The following is an 18,276-nucleotide window of genomic DNA, read 5'->3' as shown; positions in this document are numbered from 1 at the left end:
TATTTTAAAATAATCTTCAAATATACTTTCAATTAAATAAACTACTTTAAAAATTAAGCACGGAGAAGGGGTGATTTATGTTTTTTTAGTATCTAACTGTAGAAGCTACAAAATGTATTCAGCCAACACAGATTTTTGTTGTTTGCTGTGGCAGGTTTGCGTTGATCCTACACTTAGCACTGAGATCTATTTTGACATTTTACTTAATTTTCTGATATTTAGAGCCAGAAAAGAAAACATTCAAGTATGAATCCAAACAAGAGATGAGAACAAAACAGTATTTATTCATTTAAACTGTACAACAGTCGCTGATATATTGTTTGCATGAAAAGTTTTGGTTGCCGCTCACCGCAACCACTGTATAATTAAACATACGCCTCTGGACTGTGTTTTAAGATTCATGTTCTACTGGGAGAGGTTCACATTTTCTGTTCTCAAGACCGAGAACCGGGTCATGACTGTAGAGGGTGTGAAAAAAAAATACCCTCATCTGAAAATCACACACACAGGACACGGAATTCAAACATGAGAAATGACTGCGACAGAGAGTAATGACAACATAAATTAAAGTTGTGATCAGAGGACAGTGCTGAAGGGCATGGTCATGATATTGTCATATGCTCGGAGCTCAGGGATGTCGGACACCCGATTAAGGATGCAATCGGGCGGAGGGATGGAGGGGGATTTGGTTTTGGAATCAATCCCACAGAATCCTATAGGAGCTGGTCGACAAAAACAGAGGCAGTTTCAAGTCAAAGGAAAAGTGACTCGAATGGACCTTAAACGCGGGTGTGCGCTTTCCGCACGAGGAGCTGTCAGTCTGGGTCAAGGGTCACACACCCTTATGACCGTTCTGAGAAAGACAACCACAAGTCCAGGCCGCAAAGGTTATCGAAATTCTATAAAACATAAACTTTTGTTTTGTTACAATAAAATTCAACAAAATGAAAAATAAAATGAAATCATATATAAATGTAAGGGTCCTTTTTTGAATCCTGCGGCCAGATTGGGTATTATTCTTCCTCGCTCTCATTTTCAGGGTCCAGATCTGAATCACCATTCGCTTTTGACTCATCATTCATATCTTCCTCTTCATCGTCCTCCTCGTCATCTTTGTGGTTCTTTTTGTCTTCCGTCACCTCCATTGCTGCTTCATCCTCCTCCCAGTTCTGAAGAGACAACTCAACATGAGAACAATCCCATAACACCACACTGCATACACAAGAACTGAGAGCCTCTCTTACATCAGAGTCATCCTCAGGACGACCTTCATCTCCTGAGCCTTCCTCCTCATCTGAAGACTCTGTAGAAAAATGAAGAATTTATTCATTTATTTTTTTGCCATGTCAGCATTTAAGAGAATGAGGAAATTGAGAATCAGTTCAAAAACAGGTCAATTAATAAAAGACAAAGGTTAGACAAGATTATTTTTTAAGTTTAAATACAGAACAATAAAATGTTTAGTTCATTACATTTGTGTATTAGGCGGCAAAAATCGGTTCTGGTTATTAAAAAATATATTAAGACAGTGCTTTACCTTCTTCATAAACCAGCTGTGCTTTGTGAGAAATATTACCAACTTTCTCAGCGCTGTTGTTTGTCGCCACTGTAGAAAAAAAAAACATGGAAATGAGCACAATGGAAAATCAAAGCAGTGATTAACATCTGTTCTAGCAGCTCACCTGTGTCATGAGCAGGTACAATTTGCCATGGAGTCGGGTGAGCTGCTGATACAACTTCACCCTGCTCTCAATCATATGGTAGATTGAGCCCAACTGAGACACTAGATCTGGCAGCTGTGGGGAAACAAGAAGAGATCGAATGAGGAACCCTAAAAAATGATCTACTGTGGATTCGAGACTAAAGATGCACTGTCACAACATTAAGATCATGATTAAGTACATTTGTGTGACTAAGATGCACACAGACTTACTGAGGATAAGTATGATGTGTGTTGTGTAAGTACAGCCTTAAACCACTGAACTATAAGCAGAGCCCTGCACAGAGAAAAACAATCATGTTACAAAACGTTTAATGCCTTTAAAATATTTTAACTTTAAAAGTAACAAAAACCAACAGAAGTGAAAATTACTTACGCAAATGGATGCCCCTGCAGTCTTCTGGACAGCTACAAAAACAACCAAAAAATAATCAAATTTTTAATTAAAATTAAAATATACCATTCAAAGTTTTGGGGTCAGCAAGATCTTTTTTAAAGGTTTTAAAAGACTCACTAAGGCTGCATTAATTCAATTAAAAAACATGATAAAAGTAACATTGTAAAACATCATAAAATTGTAATCTTTATTAAAAAGTAATTAATTCCTTTAATGCAATGCTGAATTTCACTCTAGTCTTTTACTAAGTGTCTCAAATCATTCTAATATTGCTGATTTGGTGCTCAAGAAAAATTACTTGTAAATGTTGAAAACAGCATATAGTTAGAAACATAATAGAAGTATAAAGAACTGAACTTATATGAATCAGAAATACAGTGACATTATAATGTCTTTACAGTCACTTTTGGTCAATTTAATGCATTATTCATTTAAAAAAAAATATATATATATATATCTTACTGATCCTGAACTCTGAATGCTAATATACATACACAATACATAATACATATTTAACAATGTCAAAATGACAAAATACCTCTTCCAGCAATGGCAGGACAGCCGAAGGTGGTAACCGGGCAACAGTGTTCTTTATCAACATCTCTTTTTTGGTTTGAAATATTTTCTGTTCGAAATAATTAAATTACATTAGAATGTTAACAACATACATAGACAAAGACTAAATATCACAAACATCAAACATTCAACTGATCAGATTTCATAATTTTGTAGCAAGATGTGTAACTTACAGTAAGGATCCGCTCGTCTTTGCTCTCCAGTCCCTGCACAAGCAGTACAGCAAAACTGTCCGTCTGCAGAGAGGATGAGCCTTTACCAGCATCCCTGCCTTCGACACTCAACTCAATCTGCTCTAACCGCTCCTCGATAGAAATCTACAATAAGATGGAGAGGATTTTGCATGTATTAGATTGAAGAAATTCCTTGATTTAACTCTTGATGGGGAAAAAAATCATAGCATGATTTTACACAAATTTAATGAACTCAGTTGGGAAGTCTTGAGTCTTACCTCTGTGGTACTGTCCGTTTTTTTCCTCTTCTCTGCTTCATTGGGAGTTAATTTGATCGGTGCCTTGTGTCCCGGAAGTCCTGGTACTAAAACCTTGCTCTGTTTATTAACAACCGGTGTCTTCACCTAGATGATGATGTTTAAATTAATGCATTGAACTTATTTTTAACATCAACATTAGAGGTTAACTTTTTAATATACCCTATTCAAAAGTTTGTGGTCAATAACATTTTAGAAATGAATCATTTTTTTCCAAGAAGGCGGTAATTTAAACAAAAGTTCTAAAACATTTACATTGTTTCAAAAGATTTCTATTTTTAAAAAATGCTGTTGTTAAAAAGATTGTTAAAAAAATTACGGAGAACAGCCATTTACAACATTGAGAACACTAGAAAAAAAATGTTTCTTGAGCACTAAATCAACAAAACAGAATGATTTCTGAAGGATCATGACACTCTGAAGACTGAAATTTCAGCTTTACTGTCACAGGAATTACATTTTATAATATATTAAAATAGTAAACATTTTAAATTGAATTAAATTTCTACAATATTTACTGCATTTCTGAACAAATAATGCAGCATTGGTGAGCATAAGGAGACTATGTTTTTAAATCTTGCTGACCCCAAACTTTTGAACAGCAGTGCACACTTTATAAAAAATATATATATAACATTTAAATAAAGTGTATATCTTACATACTGTAACTGGTTACCATTTTTTCTACATATTTCTATTTTTTGCTTACTTAAATGGTCTTACAGTGTGACAAAGAAGTGTTGAAAGAACAGATATTCTAGGTAGTCACACAATTAGTGACATCAATAAAACTGCGCACAATTATACAAAATATACAAAAATAAGCAGCTTTTAATAGATGCTGCTTGAAACTAAATGTCAAATGCCTAATATTCAATAAATCAAAAAGGTAAAGTATATTAATGGTACAAATGAACTCTTACCTTGGAGACAGCCGTGTCTACAGAGAGAGAAAGAGTGCCATGTACATCTCTGACTAAGCATACGTGTCTCTCTGACGTGTTAAAAGGCTGTGGGAAGAGACGGCATGTCAGTATAACTGACCAACTGAATAACCCAGTAAAATCAATACGTTTCTACTGAACTTACAGTTTTCTCCATGACAGGCTGGAGGTGATGTCCGTATGCCAGCATCAGGTTCTGTCTGTCAGCACACAGAGCTGCTGCGAGCAGAGGCACAGGCACAGGTGAGTCTCCCTTCATAGTGGACACCTGCAGGGAACACACTGGAGACAGCGGCTTCTTACACGGCCTGAGAGAGAAAAATATCAACATGAGCTTCACTGAACTGTTTTAAAGAGCTATTTCACCCAAAAATGAAAATTCTGTCTTTAATTACTCACCCTCATGTCGTTCCAAACCTGCAAGACCTTCGTTCATCTTCAGAACACAAATTAAGATAATTTTTGATGAATTTCGAGAGCTCTCTGACCCTCCCATAGACAGCAAGGATCCTAACGCAATCAAGGTCCAGAAACATAGCAACGAGACGGTTTAAATAATCCTTCAACAGTAACTTTATGAATCTACAAGAATACTTTTTGTGCACAAAGAAACGAAAATAATGACTTTATTCAACAATTCATAAAATTACTGTTGAACCACTGATGTCACATGAATTATTTTAATGATGTCCTTACTATCTTTCTGGACACTGATCGTGATAGTATCCTTGCGGTCTATGGGAGGGTTTGAGAGCTCTCAGAATTCATCAAAAATATCTCAATTTGTGTTGTGAAGACGAACGAAGGTCTTACAGGTTTGGAACGACATGAGGGTGAGTAATTAATGACAATTTTCATTTTTGGGTGAACTATCCCTTTAAAGAATTCAACAAGTCGGATTAATACGAGATGGACAAACTCACCCATTGAGAAAGTGCTCAAAGAGATGAAGCTGACCGTCCTTACACACCACTGCTAACCTCACAGCCTGAGAAACACACACAGACAGGCGTCAGATTTCCATAAACCACAATGACTGATAATTACAGTAAAAGCACAACCCGGCTCAATAAATCCTGACCTCATCTTTGGAGTTGGATGTCTGAAGGTCTATGTGTTGGGGTTCATCTGTCAGAGTAAAAGACACCACAGAGTTCTTGTCTTTGCCATCAGACCGTACCTGCCTGATGAGCACAGGGGGAAGCAAATAAGATTTCAGTTATTAATCAATTCTCAGCTTTCTTTCTTTTTTTTTATCAATTCTAATTATGTTTCACAATTTAAACAGTTCAACATATTAGGCAAGGAAAAAGGAAACCTAAATTAATATAAACCTAAATTAATATAGATATATATATAAAAATATATAATATATATATATATATATATATATATATATATATATATAATACAAAGAAGACACACGCATATATAAACGGTATGCTCACAAAGACTGCATTTGAAATATACTTTAAAGTTAAGTGATAATTATAAAGATTTCAAACAACATTCATAACCTAATTAATTTTAACAAAATGATTTTAAAAAAAGTGTCTTTGTAAATTTGATATCAGAATACTTTATAAAATCATTAGCCAATATAATGGCAATAAATAGCAGATAGGTTCTACACAAACTTGCCAAAATGAAAACATTTTGCACAACACTGATTAAAAAAAAAAAATGCATAACACAAATAGTTTATTATTCATTAAAGCGGTCAGTAGAAATTGATATTGAAAAAGTGGAGAGACGCTTTGATCCTAATAATCTCAAAATGGACAAACTTTAGTACTGAACTGTACACCAAATATAAATAATCGTTATAGATTAATTTCTTTAAGCTAGTTACCTAAAAAAACAAAAAGACAATATAACATACCACACACTCAGGAGCCTGTCGTGAGCTGCCCCTGACAAGAAGTACATCCCATTACTGTCTGGGGGTCGTGTTGTAGCGAAGCATAGAGTCGTTACCATGGTAGAGTGACCTGTGAATTTCTACAAATTTGGGATATCCCATTGTTAAATCTGAAACTCTTCTGTTTTCATTTATCCAAGGCCAGAAACACAGAGTTCAGACTCACCCTGTACACTTCCTTAGTCTCCAGGTTCCACATCTTGATGGTCATTCCTGCCGAGAGCAGCAGCTTTCCATCTGGACTTATACACAGGCTGCTGACGGCCGATCTGTCTGCCTTCCATTTGCTGAAAACAGAATATGTCATGTTTGTAAATCACATAAAACAACTTCACTATGTTGAATAAAGTACGAGGAAATCCATATTTGCCAGAAATCCAACACACAGCTGCAGAGACTCACCAACGAACTTTTCCTGTCTGCAGGTCCCACTCAGCTATGTGTGTGTCATCTGAGCCGCTGTATAACACCGAGTCCTCTGGATGCCACTGAACGCTGTTCACCGGTCCACTGTGACCTCCCTCCTGACAGGTTAAGACATCATTAACAGTCCTAATTTCACCGGTATTACTGGAAGTCACTATAGAAGTGACTTGGTAACATGTGCCAGTTTGCTTGCCAATTTCAAGTAAACTGTTTTGCAACAAACTTACGCAACACCCCTTAAATTTTTGAATTACATCAGTCGAATATCATAAGGACCAGCTGTTGGTGATGAATTCTTACCAGAGTGCAATGCAGGTCTCCCTTCACTGTACTGTAGATGAGGACAGACCCAGCAGCAGTGCCCAGCGCCAACAGATCTGACTGCTCAGGTGTCGACCCGGCCTCACATTTCCTCCTCTTCCTCTGTGGCACCTCCTAAAGCACACAAAGAAAAATGTATCATTGTAAACCAACTCATGCTGCCTTTTAGTTTAAGTCCTACAGAAAGATTCATGAAAAATGATACATTTCTTATTCAATCAGTCAAACATTTTCAGTCATTTCCATTAATAAAACTTTAATGCAGATCACTTATTGATAGCTATTTTAAAACACTTAAAAACAGATAATAGTAAGTTTGAGGTAATAAATTATTATTTAATATTATAGTTTTTAAGCTTCACTTTTTAATTATTCATTGCATACTGGAAAACTTTTTGTTACTGGTGAAAAATTCTTGCCATTTATTACTGGGATCTGCAGTCTATAATAGTCCACTATTTTATCCGTTCAAGTACCAGACCAACGGGAAAACATATTAGTGCCAAGTGAAAGTTTGATATCGGCATCACAAACAGAAAATAATTCCAAGCCAAACATTTGCTATGTTACTAGTAACTATAGAAGAATGACTTGTCAAAGCGGTTTACGCACAACTTTCTCCAACACTATCCATAATCAACGACGCTCTGTATATATAATCTATATATATATATAATCAACCTGATCGAAAGTCTGTATCTTAATCTTTTAAAGACACTTTACTAAAGAGCAATAAGTTAAATTTGTGTAATGGTTGAGCAGCCATGATGTGACCATGTGTTTTCTAAAGTAGCGTTAAATAAAAATACAACACTGGTTTTTAATAAAACCACAAAAATTAGCATCATACTTAGACATGTTGACATGATTTTGGGTAAATTAAATAAATAAAAACTTAACAGAAATATCACTTCAGCCCACATCAACTTTATTCTGCCTAACTTATGTTATTAGCCACCGACAACCGACAGACGAATATAACAATGTTACCAAACCACAGAATGCTCATGCGGCCGCACTTTTGACATTAGTGTAGCGATTTTACAGGTTTTAATGATGAATTTCGTGTCGGATCTGCGGGTCTCGCGGCCTGTGTCTGAACATGTGCCACACGCAACATGTGCGTAGCGCGCTCCACGATCGCAGTTCTAAAGCACCCAAAATAGATGTTCCTAAACAATCCGTGTTTAGTTTTATGATCACACTCAGGATAAATACAAAGCCAAAAGCGACCCGAAGCCCCTACAGTGATGCACTGCGTTACCAGGCCGCATTCCCGACTGCCCCCGAACACTGTGCGCTACCTGAACAGCTCGGCACGGTCCCCATGTCACACAGGTACAGGCTGCGCTCAGATGCGCGGAAGGCACGTATTCCTGTTGCAGAGTTTTGCTGTCGGTGTTCCAGATGCGCAGTCGCCCGTCCTGGGCGCAGAGAGCCAGGAACCGCTGTGATTTCGGACTGAAGGAGCAGGGTAGCGTAGCTCGGCCTCCGTCCGCCGCCATCTTACCATTCCGCATGCGTCCGCCTGCTCCACGGGAAACACGTGTGAGAGAAAATTGGACAGCGCGCATGCGCAGCTGCACTGAAGCAGCGGAAGCGCTAATTGGCTGCGCTAGATTCAGAGGGCGTGCCATTATTGTTATTAACCAATCACTGACGGATGCGGAAGTTTTATGCTCGAATTTGTAATCTAGTGGAATTTGAAACGGAAAATTATCTGGCTGTGTATTGATAGTATCAGAGACTCTGTGAAAAAGAAAGCTGCAAGAAATGTAAAAGTTTGTGAACTTCACGATTTATTAATTTGATTATATATATACGTACGCGTGTATGTATGTATATCTTATATTTTTGTTTTGAAGTTTTATACTTTCCTCCCGCTGGTAACTGTTTTTGTTTGTTGTAATTTGTCTTTCTATGTTTTTTCTTTTTCTTTTCTTATTTTAATGTTGTTTTATTGATAACATATTGTGTGTCATTGTTCCTTGAATAAAAAAAATAAAAGATCGGAACTTCAAAACAAACAAATATATATGGCTGTTATCAAATGCATATCTGAAGTAAATACATAGTACCTAAACTAAATAGACTCCACTTTTAAGTGCCGTTTTATGCATCTCCTATCACAGTAAAACTTTAAATTAAAAATAAATGTAAAAACTCACAAAATGTTTATTCTGTAACATTTACTGGAAACAGGTGCACATTTTTTTGTACCTGTTATTTGTTCGAAAGACACTGTGGGTCATATCTTAATGTATATTTAAAACTTAAAAAAATTATACATCTCTTCATGTATATTTAAAAATAATTCAGTTATTGTTTTAACACTGGCTTTCTCAGAATTAATACAATTATTAATTGTATTATAAAAGTTAATGTCTATTAAACCTTGTTTAAATTATTTGGCACACCACAAGATGCTTCAAGACTCCCTCAATATTACTCTGATCCCTAATAACATATTTTCTTTTTAAAAAGCCTAAATTATTTGATTTAAATATAACAAATGTCTTTTAAAAGAGTTCAATCATTAGTTTGTTTTTGCAAAATATTTTAATTTTAATAAATTATTTTTTAATTATGTTTTAATATTGTATAATAAAATAATGCCCTAGACTAATCATTTAAGCCTCATAAATAACTATATTTTCTCCTTTAACGATATATACATCATAACGGAAACTGAATCAGGTAAATAACAGAAAAGTCAAGCTATTGGTCTGCTATTAGTCAAGTTTATTATTGTACTAATGAAAACAAAGAAAGAAGCCATCTACCGGTGACCAGGTAGTACTGCATCTGTCAGTGACGTCCTTTCCATCATGGCGGCGCCCAGCGAGAATCATGCTTGCACTGATAAATAGATTTTCTTCTAACATAATGGACTCAAGCTAAGTTGCCTCTTAAACTAGTATTTAGCCAGTAAATAATTATATATCGAATTACTTGGGTATCATGACAGGTTGTTTGAAATAATCTATTTACCACAAATTTGTTTGACTTTATATTTAACAAAGGTTGTTGAATAGAGGTGATTTGTAGTGAATTATATGCATGTTTTCTCTGTTTCTACTAATATGTATATTCTGGTCAGTGTAGAAGCACTCAAGTAGCTGCTGTGTGTGATGTTTCTGATCACTGTGTTGTGAGAAGAACCAAACCATCAAAGTCTCATCTGCATCCTTCCAGTCGTTCTCTGTTGAGTTAAAAACCATGACCATTCCTCTACATTTGGGTCTCTCATTCATGACTAGTAAATTTGTCAAAGCCTTCGTCATATGTTTGGAGAGACATAGTGTGGTTCGCAATAAACCATATCTCTGTGCTCTCAGAAACTTTGGGACTGGCCCAAATGATTCTGATGGAGAGGACAGTAGTGCAAATGCTCCTGCATCCACTTTCCCACAGTTCTCCCGAAGAGCTTCTTTGTTTGGAAGGCGTCGGTCTCTGTCCCCACTGGAGCGGGTCAGTCAGCTTCTGCCTGAAGACACATTAAGTCAAGAGGTTTGGGCTCTGCGGGACACTAGAAACACTGAGGTGGAACAGGACAGTCAGAGCCTGGGGAAGGAGCGAGAAGAAGCAACAGAAGAACCTCAAGGATCTTTTGCTCCACATCATGTGTGTGTGCCTGGGGAAAGGCCCCTATGTTTTGGAGAGACTCTGCTGGCCGAGTTCAGTCGAAAGAGACGTTTAGAGTTTCGGAAGATGTTCCAGCTAAAGGAAGGACTGAAGCTCCATAGCAACTGGGGATTAATAGCTCATACTGACATGGAGGGGCGACCTGCCGGAAGCATCATACGCACTTCAATGGGAATGCCGATTGTCATTCGTCGACCCAGCCTGGATGAGTTCACACTCTTCATGAAGAGAGGGCCAGCTATTGCATACCCTAAAGTAAGAAATAAACATCACAAAACAGCAGTCAGTCAGTCAGTCATCTACAAATCAATGAATCAGTAGTATCTGCACTCTTATCATGCAGGTCAATGATGAGATGCTTATTAAATCTGGTAATTTATTTGAAAATCCATTTAAAATGCAATTCATACATGCAATGACTTAAACACACCTTTTTCTATAATGAACATGCTTTCAGTTTCTATATTAAATTAATTTTGGTATTTGTTTGGTTTAGTTCCAGTTGTAAAATGTCACATGATGGGAAAGTCGTGAAATATTTTGATGGATATGAATTAATACTTCATGATATTAGTGAAATAACTTGGAAAATGTATTTCAAATCTTTTTAAAAATGATTACACATTTAGTATTTTTTTAAATAATTTTACTCACCAGTGATGATTAAAAGTGATAGTAAAGCATTTTAAATTGTTACAAAAATGTTAAATAAATGCTCTTTTGAACTTTCTATTAAAAATGCATCATGGTTTTAAGCAGCACAACTGTTTTCAACTTTGATAATAACAGTAAGAAATGTTACTTGAGCATCAAATCAGCATATTAGAATGATTTCTGAAGGATCATGTGACACTCAAGACTGGAGTAATGACTGCTGAAAATTCAGCTTATTCATACATAAAATAAATAACATTTTAAACGCATTGAAATAGAAGACAGTTCTATTAAATCGTATTTATATTTCATATTATGTGCATGCATTTAAGGTGTAGGGGAAAAAAGATTACTATTAATTGATGGTTACATTTTACTTGAAGTTTTATATAAACAGAGGAGTCTCTCGGATCTCGTTCCTCTGCAGGATGCTAGTGCGATGTTGACCATGATGGATGTGACTGAAGGAGACTGTGTTCTGGAATCAGGCTCTGGATCTGGGGCCATGAGCCTCTTCCTGTCCAGGGCAGGTGTGTGATTCTTCCACTGTCTTCTATGTATTCATAAACAGCAATACAATAATTAGTCACCTTATGAGGTTATGGGTGATATTGTCCTGCACAAGTATGTTACAGGTGTGCTACTGCGATAATAACTCTGCATTCATGTATGTCTATGTCATCAGTGGGTTATAAAGGAAGTGTTTTGAGTGTGGAGATAAGAGAGGACCATCACAGATGTGCTGTATTAAACTATCAGCGTTGGCGGTCCTCGTGGAGTCTTCGGCGAGGAGAGGAATGGCCTGATAATGTTCACTTTCACCATGGAGATCTCATATCTGCCGGACCTCTTCTGGCAGGGCGAGGTTTCAACTCGGTGAGGAGCCAAGTCCTCTGATGTTTTTTTATATTTTTATTATTATAATTATATCAGAATCATTTGCTTGTCTGTAAATGAAAGACGTTTTTTGTGTTAGGTTGCTCTGGATATGGTTAATCCACATTTGGCTTTACCTGCTGTGGTTCCTCACCTCCATCCTGGATCTGTGTGTGCTGTTTATCAAGCAAAGTAATGCAAAAATCTGTACATACACAAAACATCAGTCTAAACCTTATACATACACTACCATTTAAGTGTGGGGTCGATAGTTTTTTAATGTTTTTTTTAAAAAAAAAAGACGTTTCTTATGCTCAACAACATTGCATTTTTTTAATCAAAAATTAAGTAAAAACAATAACACTGTCAAAAATATTAATATATTTTGCAAAGTTGAATTTTCAGCATCATTGCTTCAAGTTAGTGTCACATGATCCTTCAAATCATTCTAATATGCTGATTTGGTGCTTAAGAAAAATCTCTTATTACTATCAATCTTGAAATCAATCTTTTATGTATAAAAGTTTAAAAGAAAAGCATTTATTTGAAATAGAAATCTTTTGTAGCACTGTAAATGTTTTTACTGTTCCTTTTGATCAATTTAATGCGCCCTTGCTGAATAAAAAAAAAAAATCTTACTAACCACAGCATTTGTGAAGGGTGAATTTTGAATGTTTTCCTGACTTTGTCACCAGTATCACACAGGTCATTGATCTGATGGAGGGTCTGCGATGCTCTGCCCTTCCTCTGGTGTGTGAACGCATTGTTGAGGTTCAGTACAGGGACTGGCTTGTTGGCCCGTCACTCAAAAAAGATGGTACATTTAACAAACGAAAAGCTCCTCATGAAGAGGATGACGATGTCGACGAAAGTGAACCAAATGAAGACACAAAAGGTGACTTCTTTCATAACTTGGTCATTCATCTAATGTTTACATTGTACTTAACTTTTGTTTTGCTTCATAAAAGAGAGATAGATAGAGTGTTGTTTATTACACAAAAATCCAAGCATCAGTGCAAATCATTCACAGTTAGATTTAAATCATGCTCTATTTAAGGGGATTTGAATTGTCAAGATCCGGTGCCGTTTGGAGATGTCCCATACATTGCACGTCCTCATCCGGAACAGACTGGCCATACAGGTGAGTCAGCTCATTTTTGTGTGTAGTTCAATGATAAACACCAGTAATCCTAAACCTTTTTAAGCACTTTGTGTGTAATTGTGCGCAAAGGTATTTTTAAGAATCCTATTAATGTCTGATTAATGTTTCTTTTCAGCCTTCCTCATAAAACTACGAAAGATCTTGAAATAGATGTTCCACATTTAATGTCTGTGCAAGAAGACAACAAAGCTACTGTGTCTTATACCAATAAACTTGTACAATAAAAAGACAATATTTTATTGCACATTTTCCTTTCATGCTCTTGAGTATTTAAGCCATCTGAATCTATCTGCTCCATTCATGGACTACATTTCATAGGTGTTTATTTATATAAGCCAAATGTTATTCTTATTTTAGACAGACTTAATCCTGCCATGTTTAACATCTAAACATTTAATTTACATTAACATGTAAGACATAAGAGAGTAACAAAATGCACACCAAAGAAATAGCAAAGTACTTTGTACAACAATAAGGAATAAATAGTAATGAGGATTATGATACAGTAAAATACATCACATAGTATTTTCTGACATATTCTTTACAACTTATATGAACAATGTACATGACTATTACCCTATTCACACCAATGCTGTACATTTCTCATAAGGTCAGTTTAGAGACACTCTGTTCTGGCCCTCAGACAAGTGAAGTGCATCTGATATGGTCAACAGGCATATGTGATGTGTTTAATTTTGTAATCAAGCTACTCCTCACTGATCCAGTCCATTGAATGATCTTGACATGCATCACTTCCTGTAAATGTACCTGTAAAAAAAAAAAGGGGGGGGGGGGGCAATGGTAAATATTTCTACAGATGCACTGGTATGGATCATATGAAACAATTTCAGCTGAGGCCAAAGTAAAATTTCTTTTAACACCACAAGAGGGCACCACACACATTCACCTGATTTAGTCATACAACTGCAGGAGTGCTGAGCTTTGGGCATCTTACTGGGCCTGTGTGAAGCTTGGGCCTTGTGTGCAGAGGCCTTCAGTGGCACATATGAAGAGCGGGTTCCAGTAGAGGATGGACGAGGCACAGGACGAGCAGAGGTCTTGGCACAGAGAAAACAAGGCTCTGGGGAAGCAGAGGGCCCGCGGGGAATGAGGATCTCCTCACGGTTTTGGTACAGTCTCTGAGCTCCACTGTGATGCTCTGCACGCTCACGCTGCCAGATGAAGTGAGATGGAACAATACCCATAACCTGAAATCATGCATCAAGCACAACTTGACTTACAGCTATTTTTTCAGAACCAGCCACCTATGAAATGCTTTATAGTGCATGTTTAGTGAACTGCGTACCTCCTCACAGCATCGTCTGCTGACAGCCGCTCTGTACTCTATGCGTGCCCACAACTGGTCTCTTTGCTTTAGGAATCGTGGGAAATGTTTCCTCCAGCTCTTTCCCAGAGCCCAGGGGAAGATCTCATATTTGGTTTCCTCCTCATCCTCTTCCATAGTGTTTGCCAAATAGCTAGAGTATGAAAAATTGAGCACTTGGACTGTAGGAATTAATAGGGCTTTTTTTCCTGTCACGCTCATAACATATTGCAGTTCAACTGAAGAACTTCAAAATCAACATCTCCAAAACCATGTGCAACCCCTAAACATTGTAAATATAGAAAAATACTGTAGAAATGCAACAGTAAAAACCTGCTCATTGGTTAAATCCAAGTTACTGCACCACATACAGTGAAAAATTGTAAATGGTTTAATACAACATTATATTTAATTGTAATGTAAATACTACCATATTAGTAAAGAATTATGAATTACCATAACATTTAGTGAAAAACTTCAAAAAGAATGTGTCCTTGCATGACACATCATTTACATATAATTATATTTTATATAAAAATATAGTTTTCATGTTTTTTTTTTTTTTTTAGCATTGTTTTAAGTGTCACATGTTACCCTGATGGTGTTTTTGTTTGTGTGTGAAGTTATAAAACATACAGACTGTCAGTAAAACTTGAAACACTGTTTTTTTACAGTGAATTTCTGGCAACCACAGCTGCCAGATTTTCACCATAAATGTAACTTTTTCTTTTCTTTTCTTTTTTTTTTTTTTTACACAGAATGATCAACTCACAGGGCAAGGAAGAAGTTCATTCTGCTATGTTCAGTGATACTGAAGCGAGCCCTCCTGAAGTACACGAATGTCATAGCCAACAAATACTATTTGAAATAAATACATAGAGAACAGAGTTTAGAGACACAGCTGCCTATATTAAAAATTCAAAACTGACCACAATCATAAAACCACTAAATATTAAATACACAAAAATATGTCTTGCTACCTTGTCTGTAAGTTTACAGCAGCAGTCCATCCACAGAAAGTCCTGTATCAGATCATCATCTGAGCCACACAACAAATCAAAAAGGTTTTATTCTACATAATTATATCTAGATATATATCTTGATCTTTCTGAATTAAGCTAGTTAATAAAAGTCGGTTTAAAAGTGATCTAGTTTACTGTTTTGTTATGGGATACATAAGGTGACATTTAGTTTGTAAGGCTGGCAGCTGTTCTGCTGAACCCACCGAACAGTCTGAAGAAGGCGGCCATCTCCTGCCTCTGGATCAGCAGGGTCGGCCCGGGGGTCTTTCTGCGCGGCTGCTGAGATGTGTCTGCCTGGTTCCGAGCCGCTGGGTTCGGCCTCGATCTCCGCTGACCCCGCCGGATCTGCAGACTGTGAGCAGGTCCAGACGGGGCGCTTTCTGCCCACGGGCGGCTCAGTTTAATCATATTTCAGTGATTAAATCAGCCACTGTGTACATATTATAATTAAATATTTTTTTATTTATTTGAGTATAAGAGACATGCGTATTTATATGTTATTCCTGTTTGTTTATAGTTAGATATATTCTACCAGATATATTCTAAATTCAATTTAACGGTGCGTCTTAAAATCTATCACCTAAATAACGATAAAAATGACTCCTAGCACTCCAATATAACGAAAATTTAAGCTTAAATGCTTATATGCTGAACTTAATGTGGTTATGATATTTTTTTAGCCCTATATGAGCGAGTTTTCACTGTAAACAAGATTTACCTCAGTTTAAACAACCGCGACTCGGTAATTATGACACGCGCATAATTCCACGCGCTCTCCCAGAGGTGTTTAGATCGACTGCTGGAGAATGTAAGATTTAAGTTTAGCTGATGTGTATAACATCAACGATAATTTTAAGGTGACTTAAAATCAAAACGTTAAATATTTCAAACGGGAAGTCACGTTATTCGCGCGAGCGCGCACGTGCCCTTCCTCTCCCTTGGGCAGCAGCGCGGGAATTCAGCAGTCACATGGTCAAATATACATCAATCAGAGGTCAGAACACTTATGAATATATACAGGTGCTGGTCATATAATTAGAATATCATCAAAAAGTTGATTTATTTCACTAATTCCATTCAAAAAGTGAAACTTGTATATTATATTCATTCATTACACACAGACTGATATATTTCAAATGTTTATTTCTTTTAATTTTGATGATTATAACTGACAACTAAGGAAAATCCCAAATTCAGTATCTCAGAAAATTAGAATATTACTTAAGACCAATACAAAGAAAGGATTTTTTAGAAATCTTGGCCAACTGAAAAGTATGAACATGAAAAGTATGAGCATGTACAGCACTCAATACTTAGTTGGGGCTTCTTTTGCTTGAATTACTGCAGCAATGCGGCATGGCATGGAGTCGATCAGTCTGTGGCACTGCTCAGGTGTTATGAAAGCCCAGGTTGCTCTGATAGTGGCCTTCAGCTCTTCTGCATTCGTGGGTCTGGCATATCGCATCTTCCTCTTCACAATAACCCATAGATTTTCTATGGGGTTAAGGTCAGGCGAGTTTGCTGGCCAATTAAGAACAGGGATACCATCGTCCTTAAACCAGGTACTGGTAGCTTTGGCACTGTGTGCAGGTGCCAAGTCCTGTTGGAAAATGAAATCTGCATCTCCATAAAGTTGGTCAGCAGCAGGAAGCATGAAGTGCTCTAAAACTTCCTGGTATACGGCTGCGTTGACCTTGGACCTCAGAAAACACAGTGGACCAACACCAGCAGATGACATGGCACCCCAAACCATCACTGACTGTGGAAACTTTACACAGACTCTGGGACCCTGATTTCCAAAGGAAATGCAAAATTTACTTTCATCAGAGAACATAACTTTGGACCACTCAGCAGCAGTCCAGTTCTTTTTGTCTTTAGACGCTTCTGACGCTGTGTGTTGTTCAACAGTGGCTTGACACAAGGAATGTGACAGCTGAAACCCATGTGTTGCATACGTCTTTGTGTAGTGGTTCTTGAAGCACTGACTCCAGCTGCTGTCCACTCTTTGTGAATCTCCCCCACATTTTTGAATGGGTTTTGTTACATAATCCTCTCCAGGGTGCGGTTATCCCTATTGCTTGTACACTTTTTTCTACCACATCTTTTCCTTCCCTTCGCCTCTCTATTAATGTTCTTGGACACAGAGCTCTGTGAACAGCCAGCCTCTTTGCAATGACCTTTTGTGTCGTGCCCTCCTTGTGCAAGGTTTCAATGGTCATCTTTTGGACAACTGTCAAGTCAGCAGTCTTCCCCATGATTGTGTAGCCTACAGAACTAGACTGAGAGACCATTTAAAGGCCTTTGCAGGTCTTTTGAGTTAATTAGCTGATTAGAGTGTGGTACCAGGTGTCTTCAATATTGAACCTTTTCACAATATTCTAATTTTCTGAGATATTGAATTTGGGATTTTCTTTAGTTGTCAGTTATAATCATCAAAATTAAAAGAAATAAACATTTGAAATATATCAGTCTGTGTGTAATGAATAAATATAATATACAAGTTTCACTTTTTGAAATAAATCAACTTTTTGATGATATTCTAATTATATGACCAGCACCTGTATAAAGCAGGGCCGCCACTGCACATTTGCCAAGGGGTATGCAAGATCAGTGTTGGTGCCAATCCCCCACCCCCCCAACCCAACATATTCCAGTAGACCCTAACACTACCTCCCGCAGAAATCTTTCTGCAAGTGAAATGAGCAAAAGCCCATTCACTTGGTTATGAAGATATGTCATACATGTCCTATTTAAAAAAAAAAAAAACGCTGTTTTACTGATAATTTTTTTTTTTTTTT

General features: G+C 36.9%; 3 protein-coding genes across 3 annotated transcripts; 1 reads left to right on the top strand and 2 right to left on the bottom strand.

Annotated features, from left to right (window-relative positions):
* Window positions 1–264: 264 nt before the first annotated feature.
* On the bottom strand, window positions 265–8,359 carry wdr43 (WD repeat domain 43). The gene is made up of 18 exons (XM_042742297.1): window positions 8,100–8,359; window positions 6,775–6,909; window positions 6,451–6,572; window positions 6,215–6,335; window positions 6,010–6,128; window positions 5,209–5,311; window positions 5,051–5,115; window positions 4,273–4,435; window positions 4,107–4,193; window positions 3,145–3,270; window positions 2,867–3,010; window positions 2,656–2,742; window positions 2,097–2,128; window positions 1,934–1,997; window positions 1,683–1,796; window positions 1,538–1,607; window positions 1,245–1,303; window positions 265–1,169 (listed from the first exon to the last, which is right to left on the bottom strand). Exons 1-18 carry the CDS (start codon window positions 8,313–8,315, stop codon window positions 1,014–1,016), a joined length of 1,983 nt encoding a protein of 660 aa, XP_042598231.1. The 5' UTR covers window positions 8,316–8,359; the 3' UTR covers window positions 265–1,013.
* Window positions 8,360–9,606: 1,247 nt separating this feature from the next.
* trmt61b (tRNA methyltransferase 61B) lies at window positions 9,607–13,376 on the top strand. Its single transcript, XM_019114510.2, has 7 exons — window positions 9,607–10,695; window positions 11,522–11,624; window positions 11,780–11,970; window positions 12,071–12,162; window positions 12,666–12,865; window positions 13,028–13,111; window positions 13,248–13,376. Exons 1-7 carry the CDS (start codon window positions 10,015–10,017, stop codon window positions 13,280–13,282), a joined length of 1,386 nt encoding a protein of 461 aa, XP_018970055.1. The 5' UTR covers window positions 9,607–10,014; the 3' UTR covers window positions 13,283–13,376.
* Window positions 13,377–13,672: 296 nt separating this feature from the next.
* Window positions 13,673–16,448, bottom strand: spdya (speedy/RINGO cell cycle regulator family member A). The gene is made up of 7 exons (XM_042742296.1): window positions 16,197–16,448; window positions 15,682–15,908; window positions 15,437–15,495; window positions 15,229–15,314; window positions 14,439–14,610; window positions 14,040–14,340; window positions 13,673–13,900 (listed from the first exon to the last, which is right to left on the bottom strand). The coding sequence occupies exons 2-7, from the start codon at window positions 15,884–15,886 to the stop codon at window positions 13,839–13,841; spliced, it is 885 nt and encodes a 294-aa protein (XP_042598230.1). The 5' UTR covers window positions 15,887–15,908; window positions 16,197–16,448; the 3' UTR covers window positions 13,673–13,838.
* Window positions 16,449–18,276: the final 1,828 nt, after the last annotated feature.

This window comes from Cyprinus carpio, chromosome B17 (genome assembly GCF_018340385.1).
Source record: "Cyprinus carpio isolate SPL01 chromosome B17, ASM1834038v1, whole genome shotgun sequence".
Classification (NCBI taxonomy): domain Eukaryota; kingdom Metazoa; phylum Chordata; class Actinopteri; order Cypriniformes; family Cyprinidae; genus Cyprinus; species Cyprinus carpio.
The sequence above is the reverse complement of the archived record's forward strand: the minus strand, read 5'-3'. Positions and strand labels throughout refer to the sequence as shown.

What these genes read in the sequence shown, in the direction of transcription:
- wdr43 (XM_042742297.1), bottom strand. Translation starts at nt 8,315, where the DNA reads ATGCGGAATGGTAAGATGGCGGCGGACGGAGGCCGAGCTACGCTACCC. An exon ending in CATCCAACTCCAAAGATGAG is followed by an intron (nt 5,116 to 5,208) that starts GTCAGGATTTAT and finishes TGTGTTTCTCAG; the next exon opens with GCTGTGAGGTTAGCAGTGGT. An exon ending in CTGCAGGGGCATCCATTTGC is followed by an intron (nt 1,998 to 2,096) that starts GTAAGTAATTTT and finishes TTCTCTGTGCAG; the next exon opens with GGCTCTGCTTATAGTTCAGT.
- trmt61b (XM_019114510.2), top strand. Translation starts at nt 10,015, where the DNA reads ATGACCATTCCTCTACATTTGGGTCTCTCATTCATGACTAGTAAATTT. An exon ending in CCTCTTCCTGTCCAGGGCAG is followed by an intron (nt 11,625 to 11,779) that starts GTGTGTGATTCT and finishes CTATGTCATCAG; the next exon opens with TGGGTTATAAAGGAAGTGTT. An exon ending in TGTGCTGTTTATCAAGCAAA is followed by an intron (nt 12,163 to 12,665) that starts GTAATGCAAAAA and finishes CTTTGTCACCAG; the next exon opens with TATCACACAGGTCATTGATC.
- spdya (XM_042742296.1), bottom strand. Translation starts at nt 15,886, where the DNA reads ATGATTAAACTGAGCCGCCCGTGGGCAGAAAGCGCCCCGTCTGGACCT. An exon ending in GCTGTAAACTTACAGACAAG is followed by an intron (nt 15,315 to 15,436) that starts GTAGCAAGACAT and finishes TATTTCAAATAG; the next exon opens with TATTTGTTGGCTATGACATT. An exon ending in ATGAACTTCTTCCTTGCCCT is followed by an intron (nt 14,611 to 15,228) that starts GTGAGTTGATCA and finishes TTCATACTCTAG; the next exon opens with CTATTTGGCAAACACTATGG.